This window comes from Candoia aspera, chromosome 2 (assembly GCF_035149785.1).
Source record: "Candoia aspera isolate rCanAsp1 chromosome 2, rCanAsp1.hap2, whole genome shotgun sequence".
NCBI lineage: Eukaryota > Metazoa > Chordata > Lepidosauria > Squamata > Boidae > Candoia > Candoia aspera.
The window spans coordinates 1,709,402-1,721,487 of record NC_086154.1 but is presented as its reverse complement, the minus strand read 5'-3'; the positions used below and the strand labels follow the sequence as shown (position 1 = coordinate 1,721,487).

General features: G+C 46.9%; 2 protein-coding genes across 4 annotated transcripts in view; one reads left to right on the top strand and one right to left on the bottom strand.

The window, feature by feature from the left end:
• Positions 1–12,086, bottom strand: part of LOC134491913 (zinc finger protein 595-like) — a 610,720-nt gene that overhangs the window by 5,069 nt on the left and 593,565 nt on the right. Inside the window, exons 2-5 of one of the 2 annotated variants that reach the window (XR_010067373.1) lie at positions 7,585–7,699; positions 7,390–7,457; positions 5,976–6,105; positions 459–2,642 (exon numbers count right to left, since the gene is read on the bottom strand). Coding sequence is in view for 1 of the 2 variants with exons in the window: in XM_063295973.1 (XP_063152043.1) it covers positions 669–2,642; positions 5,976–6,105; positions 7,390–7,457; positions 7,585–7,699 (2,287 nt within the window). In the remaining variant the exon portion in view is untranslated. The remainder of the gene's footprint in view (positions 1–458; positions 2,643–5,975; positions 6,106–7,389; positions 7,458–7,584; positions 7,700–12,086) is intronic. The other variant, XM_063295973.1, reaches the window with a different exon arrangement.
• The window catches only part of LOC134491916 (zinc finger protein 91-like), a 485,354-nt gene that overhangs the window by 404,315 nt on the left and 68,953 nt on the right, over positions 1–12,086 (top strand). The gene's annotated exons all lie outside the window — the stretch shown is intronic.

Here is a 12,086-nt window from a genome sequence, read left to right as displayed (position 1 = left end):
AAGACAAGGATGTTGGACTGCCGCCTCCCCCCAGCACTCAGGAGCAAAGAGCAGACAGGCGAGCAGAACAATGGAGGTGATTGGAGCTCCTTCCATGCGAGAGGACACACCCTCCTCTGGAACAGAGGCTATATAAAGAGCGCCACGAGCAAGGAGAGGTTGTCGGGGACAACCGTTGTTTTATAGTTTCTTTGCCTTGCCTTGAATCTGAAACAGAATTGCCGTGTAATAATATTGACTAGGACCATGACTAATTACAATTACCTTGGATTGTACTTCCTGGAAAACTGAGTTTTATTTCCTCATAAAGACTAATTATAACATTTTGACTCTTATTGACAGGAATTCTTGGAGCAGGGCCAATTTCCTGAACTGGTGAGGTGTTGCTTTTATTGACTGTCTTTCTTAATAAACCTTGAATCATTTCTCTATGTGCCTTAGTCGGAACAGGACACCACCTTCAAATGAAGTACCTTCAAAAATCTACAGTTCATAATTAAAATGGCATATGCCCATTCTTTTTGTTTTCACTGCTAAATTCATCCCTCTGGGGCCGCCAGTTCTGAGGCTCAGATTAAAAAAAACAAAACTTCCTTTCCCAGTTCAGTATGTAAATAGGAAATGCATAGATTTAAACAACTAAATCTAGAATATAAATAGATTCTCACCCAAATGTATCTGTGTATGGGAAATGAGGTCATTGCTCCTCCTGAAGCCCTTTCCACACTCCACACATTGATATGGCTTCTTCCCTATGTGAATCCTTTTGTGTCTCACAAGAGATGAATTTTCACTGAAGCCCTTTCCACATTCCATGCATTTATATGGCTTCTCCCCTGTGTGGATCCTTTTATGTTTTGTAAGGGATGAATTTTCACTGAAGCCCTTTCCACATTCCATGCATTTATATGGCTTCTCCCCTGTGTGGATCCTTTTATGTTTCGTAAGAGAATTACTATAACTGAAGCTCTTTCCACACTCTCTGCATTTATATGGCTTCTCCCCTGTGTGGATCCTTTTATGGGAAGTAAGGTGACTGCTCTGAATAAAGAACTTTCCACACACCATGCATTTATATGGCTTCTCCCCTGTGTGGATTCTTTTATGGGAGGTAAGTTTACTGTGTTGGCTGAAACCCTTTCCACACTCCATACATTTATATGGCTTCTCCCCTGTGTGGATCCTTTTATGTCTCATAAGGGACGCATTGCCACAGAAGCCGTTTCCGCACTCCATGCATTTATATGGCTTCTCCCCTGTGTGGATCCTTTTATGTCTCATAAGGGACGCGTTTCCACAGAAGCCCTTTCCGCACTCCATGCATTTATATGGCTTCTCCCCTGTGTGGATCCAGTTATGGGAAGTAAGATGACTGTTATTGCTAAAGCCCTTTCCACATTCTCTACATTTATATGGCTTCTCCCCTGTGTGGATCCTTTGATGGGAAGTAAAAGAACTCCTTTGATTGAAGCTCTTTCCACACTCCATACACATATATGGCTTCTCCCCTGTGTGGATCCTTTTATGGGAAGTAAAGGAACTCCGTCGACTGAAGCTCTTCCCACACTCCATACATTTATATGGCTTCTCCCCTGTGTGGATCCTTTTATGGGAAGTAAAGGAACTCCTTTGATTGAAGCTCTTTCCACACTCGATACATTTATATGGCTTCTCCCCTGTGTGGATCCTTTTATGAGAAGTAAGTTGAGTGCTATTAGTAAAACCCTTTCCACACTCCACACATTTATATGGCTTCTCCCCCGTGTGGATCCAGTTATGGGAAGTAAGATGACTGCTATTAGTAAAGCTCTTTCCACACTCCATGCACTTATATGGCTTCTCCCCTGTGTGTATCCTTTTATGGGAAGTAAGATGACTGCTGTGAGTAAAGCTCTTTCCACATTCTCTGCATTTATATGGCTTCTCTCCTGTGTGGATTCTTTTATGGGAAGTAAGATGACTGCTCTGAATAAAGGTCTTTCCACACTCTCTGCATTTATATGGCTTCTCGCCTGTATGGATCCTTTTATGTTTCTTAAGGGATGCATTTTCACAGAAGCCCTTTCCACACTGTCTGCATTTATATGGCTTCTCTCCTCTGTGGATCCATTTATGAGATGTAAGGGAACGGCTCTCACTGAAACTTTTTCCACACTCCGTGCACTTATATGGCTTCTCTCCGGTGTGGATCCAGTTATGGGAAATAACCTGACTGCTTCTTCTGAACCTCTTTCCACACTCCATGCATTTATATGGCTTCTCTTCTTTCTGGATCTTTTTATGAGATGTAAGGGACCTATTTTCAGAAGAAGGAGTGAAAGTCCAATTGTAATGTTTTCCATTGTCTGTGCATATATAATCATCTCCTTTGGTTTGGGTTGAATAGGGTTCATTTACATCTAATTTGTCTTTGAACAGTTTTGCACATTTCCCAATATGTTTTTTCTTTATTTTTCCTTGTTGGGCAAGAAAGTCTTGCATCTGAGCATCAATGGAAGATGAGGTTTCCTGATTCCAATTATTTGACTGGTTTCTCTCATGCCTTTCTAGCTCCATTTGAATTGCAGGCTGCTCCGTTCCGTCTCCATGCCCGAACATTTGGAATGGTTCCCCGGAATCTTTATTCTCCTGCCCATTATTTCCTTCAAAGGAAAAGAGAAATGAAAATGACAGCAAGGCTAGAGAAAATCATCAAACTTCAGGAAGTCATATGAATTTCCTTCTGAAATTTGGCCAAATTCCAATAACTTACAATTTTGCATGCTTACAGTAGCATGGTATAGAAAAGATAATTTCTTAGAAAACATCAAAAGCATCCTTTTTGTTTATAATTATCCAAATATACTCAATTCCCATGGAGAGTCAGCTCTGAGTTAAGGAAGAATCAGGGGAAACATCCAAGGAGGTATCAGGAGAAAACCTAACATTTATTGGAGGGGGGCCAATTGCAGCAGAGACCTGAGAGAACTAAATCCATTCTGAAACTCGTCCTTTTCTTCCTACCCAAACTAACCTCCATTTGCTATTCATTTTTCTCTTGCCAAAATCACATGCTTGCAGAGAAAAAATCCTAGAGGTCTTCTGTTAACCCTAAACAGCATATTTGCAATGGAGAAATGGCACCTTTTCACCCCTAATCCCAAGGCCCAGGACAGAAATGAAAAGGAAGAAGAGGCATCCACCCAAGAGCCTGAAGAAATGACAATCCTTCCTAGGACAGACATTTGGGCATCTGGGCATCTGTCTAAACATCTGGGCCCCAAAAGCTGAAATCAGCGTGATGGAGTTGAGCATCGCCTCAAGCCAAGGAGTGAGTTTGTCTCTGCTATCTTCAAAGAGAAATGGAAAAATACACCGGACGAGAGATGGCACAGGGTGCATCTAAGCAGAGAGCCATCGACCTCTTTCCTTCCTCAGAGCTTTCTCTCCCGGGAGATGACATCTGGTTGGAGATTTTTTAAGAAGGAACAGCTGATGGCACTGAAGACGGCCAAAACCTTGTGAGATACAAAAAGGAACAAGACAAGGATACCCCTTGTCTACGCTGCTGATGGCATTCACTGAGGATCTGGTGGTAATTTTGGAAGATTCTTTGGAGGGAATAGAAATACTGATGGGAAAATCAAAGGAATTTGGATTAATGATCAAAAGACAAAGATGTTAACTAAAAATATGACAATGGAAGTTCAAATAGAAGCGATGAGAAAAACTGATTTTAACGTTGAGAAAAAGTAAAATACTCTTACTGAGATTAACAATCTCAGATACAGATGATACCACTTTGATGGTTGAAAGTGAAGAGGAACTGAGGAGCCTTATGATGAAGGTGAAAGAAGAAAGTGCAAAAGCTGGCTTGCAGCTAAACCTCAAAAAAACCAAGATTATGGCAACCAGCTTGATTGATAACTGGCAAAAAGAGGAAGAAAACATAGAGGCAGTGAAAGACTTTGTATTTCTAGGTGCGGAGATTACTGCGGATGCTGACTGCAGTCAGGAAATCAGAAGACGCTTAATCCTTGGGAGAAGAGCAATGACAAATCTCGATAAAATAGTTAAGAGCAGAGACATCACACTGACAACAAAGGTCCGCATCGTTAAAGCAATGGTGTTCCCCATAGTAACATATGGCTGCGAGAGCTGGACCATAAGGAAGGCTGAGAGAAGGAAGATCGATGCTTTTGAACTGTGGTGTTGGAGGAAAATTCTGAGAGTGCCTTGGACTGCCAGAAGATCAAACCAGTCCATCCTCCAGGAAATAAAGCCAGACTGCTCACTTGAGGGAATGATACTGAAGGCAAAACTGAAATACTTTGGCCACATAATGAGAAGACAGGACACCCTGGAGAAGATACTGATGCTAGGGAGAGTGGAGGGCAAAAGGAAGAGGGGCCGACCAAGGGCAAAGTGGATGGATGACATTCTAGAGGTGACGGACTCGTCCCTGGGGGAGCTGGGGGTGTTGACAACCGACAGGAAGTTCTGGCGTGGGCTGGTCCATGAAGTCACGAAGAGTCGGAAGCGACTGAATGAATAAACAACAACAAAATACTATGACCAATATGAACTGTCTGTTATTACACAAGAATTCTGTTGAGACATGGAATGAAATTATGAAGAATATTTAAAGTGGGGGAAATGAGAATTGTCTTTGGGGAGAATTCCTGTGATAAAAACAAATGCTTTGCCTAGAATGTTGTGGGTTTTTTTCAAACAATACCTCTTTTGACAACTGATGCACCATTTAAGCAATGGCAGAAAGATCTATCTAGGTTTGTACAGCAAGGGAAGAAGTCACAGGTTAAATACCAAATTCTCCAAGATGCAAAGGAAAGAGGCAGATTGGGCCTGCCCAGTTTGAGCCTGTACCTTGCAGCCTGCTCTTTGGTTTGGATGAAAGAGTGGGGGTTGCTGAGGAAGAATTTGAGAACTTTAGAACTAGAAGAGCATGACCTGAGGTCTGGATGGCGTGGATCTCCGTGGTACAATGAAGTTAATGTAGATTTTAGAAACCATGATGTTAGAACTGCCATATTGAGAACATGGAACAGATAAAAACCCAGACTATGCCCCAAAACACCTTTATGGCTCTCAGCACAAGAAGCCTTTTATAGAAGAAAAGCCGCAGGCAAAGACCAATGGAAAACATCTCAAGAGCTATTAGAACACGAGGATGGGGAATACCAAATGAAGTCAAGAGAGCAAGTGATGGCAGAGGGATACTGTCGTCCATGGTTTTTCCACACTGACAGTTATCAGAAAGATTCAAGGTAAAGAAAAGGAGGTATGGTATTGAACAACAGAAGACAGAATCTGAACTTGAATTATGTACAGAGGAGGGACGTGTAATTGCTAAATCGTATAAAGAATTAAAGCTTAAAGAATGTAGGATAAAATGGGCCAAGAATTTTGGTCATAGTATCCAGATGGAACAATGGGGAAATATGGGGTTAAAAGGACTAAACTTGCATTATGTAATAATCTAAAGAAGAACTTTTATAATTAGATGTACCTTGGTATATGACACCAGAAAAACGATCAAAAATGTATAAAGGCACTTCAAATTTATGTTGCAAATGAAAGGTCATTTTATCATGCTTGGTGGACTTGTAAAAAAGCTAGAAAATTTTGGATTCAAATATATACAGTCAGATAGAGAAGGTTAAAGATCAATATCCAACTGAAATCAGAATGCTTTCTGTTGGGGCAAATGGATAGGCAGCTAGAAAAGAGTCATGGAAGTTTGTTTCTGTCTGATAACCACAGTGAGACTATCATACGGACAAAGTTGGAAGGACCCTGAAATACCTACAGCAGAGGAATGGTTAGTGAAGATGAAAATTTCCTTTTCAAAACTTGTGTTGTTCTTACTCTGATAAGATTTCTTTAATAAAATTATATTTTTAAAAAATAGCTGATGGCATCTGACTGCCAAATGTCTTCCCGAACTCTCTGAGTGGAGAGTAGCAAACCCTTACCGGGAGAGGCCACGTTCCTACAATTCTCCAGCATGACTTCCCGATGCAGGGCTTTTTGGCGAGGATCCAGGAGAGACCACTCCTCCTCGGAGAAACACACAGCCACCTCCTCGAAGGACACAGGACCCTCCTGAACAAGGAAAAAAAAGAACAGAACAGGCCCAGGAGGATTTGCAAGGTCTGTCCTATTGTTCACACATTCCCAGAGCAAAGATGTCCACTAACCTAAATGGCAATGCTTGGTTGGATTCCAAGCTTTAGGTGAGAAAATGGACAGAGCCAAAAACCTTTGAAGAAATATTTCAGGCAGGTTTTACCAACTTGATTGATTCTGCAGGCCTTTCAGTGCCATTCAGTGAAAGCAACCTGTTTCCTTCTGGATCCATCCATCCATCATCAAGAGACTCTCAGCATCTGAAGAGAATCAGCTGGCAGATGGGCCTTGGAAACCCCACCTATCTGTGACCAATCCTTCCTGTGTTTGCCAAAGGAAATGGTGGGAGGGGAATTCCTTCTAACATCTCAGCAAATGGCATAAACCATTTATGGCATAACCATAACCCAGAAGGACCAATCCTGTCCATGCTCAACACCTTCATGAAAGTGCTGGGAGAGCACAGCCAGCAATTTAGGTGGGGGGCCATCAATATCCAGAAACACACAACCCAATTTCTGCTCCTGCTCAGATTGCAAGAAAGCAGAGAAAATTTCCTGGGAAGGACATTTCTAAGCCTTTCCAAACCTGGATTGTTTGGCCTCCAAATCCAGGCACAAGCCAGAGGATTAGAAATTCCTTTGGAAGCCAAAAGTGCCTTATGTCTTCTTTCAGAGCAATTTTTACTTATAGACTTTTCCATCTGGCCACCTGCATTGGATTTTAATGGCCTGCCTTATCTTTTAATATGACATGCTTATTTTTGTTATCACTGCTTGTCAACAAGAATTTGTAAAATGGTAACGTGCCAGTGTATTTAGTTATTTTTGAGCAGCCTTGCCCAATTCCAAGTCAATGAATTACAGAAAGAATAGGGCTCTGTTTAGCATCGCTACCCCTGTGAGAACATTATTCCTCTCTCTTGAAGAACTTCTTAAAAAATTAGTTATTGTAAGCTAATAGCAGGAAAAGGAGCTAGCAGAAGGAGAGTTAAGTACTAGTCTTTAAAAAAGATTCCTAGTAAGAATCTCAGTACAGAAATTACAAATCATTGTTACCCAACAACAGACTTCAGAGGAGGCTAAGCTGACCGAGAGCAACTTGAATCTTCTACTGCCCATTCCTTGTTGCTCAGGAACACGAAAATAACCCAGCCCAGACAAGAGGGGAAAATGGAAGGAGAGAGTGCTGTGTACACCAGCTTGACTTGCTGAAGGAAAGAGAGAATACAAATCTGATCAATAAATTTCCTCCTCTTACTTGAGTTGCAGGTTCAACCACTGCTTCAGCTCCACAATAAGGAGGAGTCAACTTCGTTCTACTCTTCCCTGTGAGGCAGACAGAATTTTAAAATGCATAATTAATAAATTAGGAGGAGGTATTCTATAGGAGAGAAAACACAGAGAAGATGAGACAGCTGGGATCTCTCTGGGGAATGGGAGGACCTTTGATTACCTCCTGAGGTGTCCTGATTTGGATCTTCCTGAGAGATCCTCCTGAAAAACAGCTCCCGTGGGGCATTGGATGGATTCCTCCTTCCCGCAGGATCTCTGATCTCCACAGCAAAGGGCTTGAAATAGTAGGCAGGAGAAAAGAAGAAGAATTAATGGACATCACACAACATGAAGGGGATTCTTGTTCTCTGAACACAACTTCAAAGCCCCCAATGCTCATTAGTGAGGCTGCAAGGTAAGAACAGGACCGAGGCTGTCCCAAATCTGTCTTCTAGAATGGAGAACAATGTGCTACAAGAATTAGGGAAACATCTCCACATAGTATGAATGCCAGAGAACTCTTGAAAGGAGGAGTGAAGGATTCAAACACATTGTTTATTCCATTCAAAGCCCTTCTGGGCTCCCAAGATGAGAGTCTCTCACCTGCAACCCGACCTGCTCCTTCTGCTCCTCCGCCTGGCTCAGCAGGAAGCCCTCGGCCAGGGCCACCGCCTGGCAGCTGGTCTCTGCTCCGCACTCCCGCACCCAGCGCTCCACCTGCAGGGGCAGCAGGGCCAGGAACCGCTCCAGAACAACCAGGTCCAGCATCTGCGCCTTGGTGTGCTTTTCTGGTCTCAACCATTGACTACACAAGGAGTGGAGCCGACTGCAAAGACCTCGGGGACCCTCGGCCTCCTGGTATTGGACGCTCCTGCAGTTCCAGGGCTGAGCTTCTGAACGGATGGTTTCCTCCTTCAGGGTCTTCTGCCCAGTTCTTGTCTGGATCTCCCCACAGCTCCCAGGCTGAAGAGGAGAAGGGCCTTTTCCAGTTCCCTCACCTGCTAGAGGTCGTCTCTCCATTCTTTTTCTGCCCTGTAACACAACTCCGAATCGGTCCGAGGAATCTTGTGGGTCTCCAAAGGCCTTTTCGTTCATAGGACCTTCCTGTAGCCGCAGGAATGACCCCAGCAGGCCATTCAGCCCCCTTTGCCCAAGAGCTAATTTTGTCTGTACGTGAGGACGTACAAATGGCTTCCGGTTTCTGTATCTGAGATGGAAAAGAAAACAAATTCCAAGATTTAGAAAGTGGTGGATTTAACCCTGGAACAACACTTGTCCCCATGGAAGGAAGGAAGGATTTTCCTGAGCTGGTAGAGGGTTGCTGTGGCATTGAGCAGAAAGTCCTCTGTGAGTGTGAGTGTGTGTCTGTCTGTTGCAAATCATGGGATCGACTTCCTTCAAGGGTGTGGAACACCCAAGAAAATGCATTTCGGAGCATTTTCTGTTACTTTTTTCTCACAAGGAGGGGCTTCCTTTCTAAAAACCTAGATTGACATTCACCTACAAGCAGGGTTCACACAACGTGCCAAGCCCCCAACACAAGGAAAGCCCCGTTCCCGTCACGCGACGTGCCGGCGAAAGGACCCCGCTTAGGCCGTCCCGTTCCCCTTCTTCAGGGTCCGCCTCTCACGAGCCTTCGAAGTCACGCCGCTGCACGCAGGCGCGTTCGCACAACCCGCCCGGAGCCCGGACCGGCCGCCCCGCCGCAGGCCCGACAGACCGGGGCGAGAGGCGCCGCCCTCACTCACTCGCCCTCCCGAGCCGCGCTGGACGGCCGGGGACCCCGCCGGCTGAGCCCAAAGGGTTAAAGGGAGGGAGTGGGGCGTCCTAGAGGGGCACGGCCCGGTGCGTCACCCCCTCCCCTCCCTCCCTCCTCTGCAAGGCCGCCTCTGGCGTTCGCCCTCCACTGGCCCAGTGCTGAAGCGCAGGGCGCCCCCTTCCCTTTGCAGAGGAGCCCCCTGGTGGGTTCTGTGCGCAATGCAGGTGCTCGTGCAAAGAGGGGAGAAAGGATGAATAAGAAGGAAAAGACCCCCAACCAACTAAAACTCTTCAAAACATATTAAGCAACCCAAAAGACCCAATAGCCCAAGAGGAAAAAACAGGACTTATCTACAACGTACAGTGCAAAGCCTGTAACAGCCACTATGGAGGACAGACAGGCAGGAGACCAGCAGAGCGCATCCACGGACACCAACTGGCAGTCGGAAGACAGGATGAGCACTCCTCAATCCCACAGCATGTGGACAGACTCAACTACAGCTTCAGCTGGGAAACGGTGAGCATCCTGAACCAAGCCAAATCCAAGAACGCCAGAGAATTCCCGGAAGCCTGGCACTCCGACCAAGCAGCCATTAGCAGACACATAGAGGTAAACAACATTTACATACCATTCAGAAGAGACAACAGAAAAGCCAGAAGACCAGGACACTCCCTTGCCAGCAATCAGCACCCAGATATGCAAAAATCAGCACTAGGATGAACACCAGATGAACCATCAAACAGCACAATACGCCCTAATCGAGGACCTATCAACTCAGGCAATCAACCCAGCAGCAAACAAGAGCCCAATCAAGGAACTCCCAAGGAGAGAGCAACACCCCACCAACACAAGCAGGGCAAGCCACGGTATGTCAACTGAGAGCAAGGCCCCCTCCCTCTTCCCGCTGAAGATGTTGCCTAGCCTGGCAATGAAACATCTGCCAGGAAACAGCAAGGCTCGGAGAGCACCAAGGACTCCACAGATGCCAATATAGCCAGGAAACGGGGCCCTTAACAAACTTCCACTGCTTCTGCCTGGGCCACCTGACGCCCTTTGGCCAGGGAAGAGTGACCTATGGAAATGGTGGCCCCCGTGTCTCCCCAGGCAATTACTGGCTTGGCCTTCATCTTCACCCTCCCCTTAGGAGATCTTGCACCTTCCTCACACTCAGTCAACCCTCTCTTATGCCCAGGATTCATTTTCCTGACATGATTGACCTGGTATTTGAGGTTGTGGCAGTCCCTTTGAAATGCCACACCTTATGACACTATCTTGTGACGAGGAGTTTGGCCCCTGCTGGTGGGGCATCTCTGACAGGAGCTTTTGGCAGGCCTGTAGGTTGGGTCTTGGTTGCGGCCCCCTCGGGCTGTCTTCTCCACCCCTCGGTCTGCTCCGTGGTGCAGCTGGCTTAGCCTTCCCCAAAGGACTTGTATGAGCACAGCTGCCTCCGTGAGCTTCCTTGGGTCCACCTTCTGCACTTCCGCCCTGACAGAATCGGGAATTCTAGACATGTTTTGCTCCAGAAGCAGAAGATCAATTATTTCCTCCTGAGTCACAGCCTCTGCCTAATTGTGCTGCTCAAATTAAGCTCTTGGCAAACTTATGAGCCATGTCCTGGGCCTTGGGGTGCTGTAAGCTCAGCAGGGATCTTCTGAGTTAGTTAGAAAGGTCTCAGCACCATCTCCTGCAGGGTTCTTTGGGAACGGCATTTCCATCCCCCCGAGGTTGGGTCGTACTTGGAGGAGAAGGGTCGGCGAGAAGGAACTGGTGTGGCGGCTCCATCGACTCTAACCAGTCTTGGAGTTCCTTCGCTTTCTCCCGATTCTCTCTCTCTCAGCCACCTCCATTCGTTTTAGGGTCAGGTCAACTTCATCCTCTCTAGAAAAAAATTAGACTGGAGTCAGGAGGTGTGAGCTTTGCGGGTGGCCAGGAAAAAAACAACAACCAGAAACGGGAATCTAACAAAAACTTTGGCTCAGCCCAGCCACCAGGTGACACCAAAAGAAAGCGAGGTTGCAGGCACACAACGCGCCGTTAAAGAGCGAGAGAATAAAATATAAAAAACCGCGCACACGGTTCCAGCTACAGCTAAACAAGTCAGTGTCCAGCCTGGCTTGCAACTGGTTGGGGCTAACCATGGTTTGTTGTTTAAGCCAAACTGGAAGGGTTCCCAGAGCTCGCAAAGCGTGGCTTGGTCTGCAAGCAGCTGTTCCTCCCTGGGGGCCCTCCCGACGGGTTGGACTTCAACTCCCAGAATTCCGAGCCCGTGGCTCGGAATTCTGGGAGTTGAAGTCCAACCCGTCGGGAGGGCCCCCAGGGTGGGAGGAAAGAGGGCTTCCAGGGTGTCTCAGTCCTAGAGCGGCCTGGCGGAAGAGAGGCGGCGGCTCCTTCTTTCCTCCCCCTCCGTGAAGGTTTGGTGAGTGCGAAAAGGGTCGGGGGTCTGCATGGCCGCCCCCTCCCCCGCGCTGAGTCGTAGCTCGGGACTGCTGCGTTGCCCGCGCCCGCGGCGGAGCTGGGACGCCCCCGCCCCCCTCCCTCCCTCCCTCCCGCCGCGGCACCAGCTGCTGCTGCCCCCCCAGCTGCCCTCCCCTCCCCTCCCCTCCCTCCCTCCCTTCCTTCCTGCGCCCCAGGCCCCTGCCCTGCGAGCCGGGGGGCGGGGCCGGCGGGGAGACTCGGCCTGGGGTCTCCGGCGTCGCCGTCGCGGGGGATGCCGGGGCGTGTAGTTCTTGGAAAGAGCGTTTCTTTCTGTCCTCTCTCCTTCCTTCGTCCCCTTTCTCTTTCTCTCCCTCCGTTTCTTTCTTTCTTTCCCCTTCCCTCTCTTTGTTCTTCCCTCTACTCTTTCACGTCCTTTTTTCTCTTTTCCTTTCTCTCTCTCATCCATTTGTTTCTTGTTTCCTTTCTTTCCTTCCCGTCCCTTTTCTTTC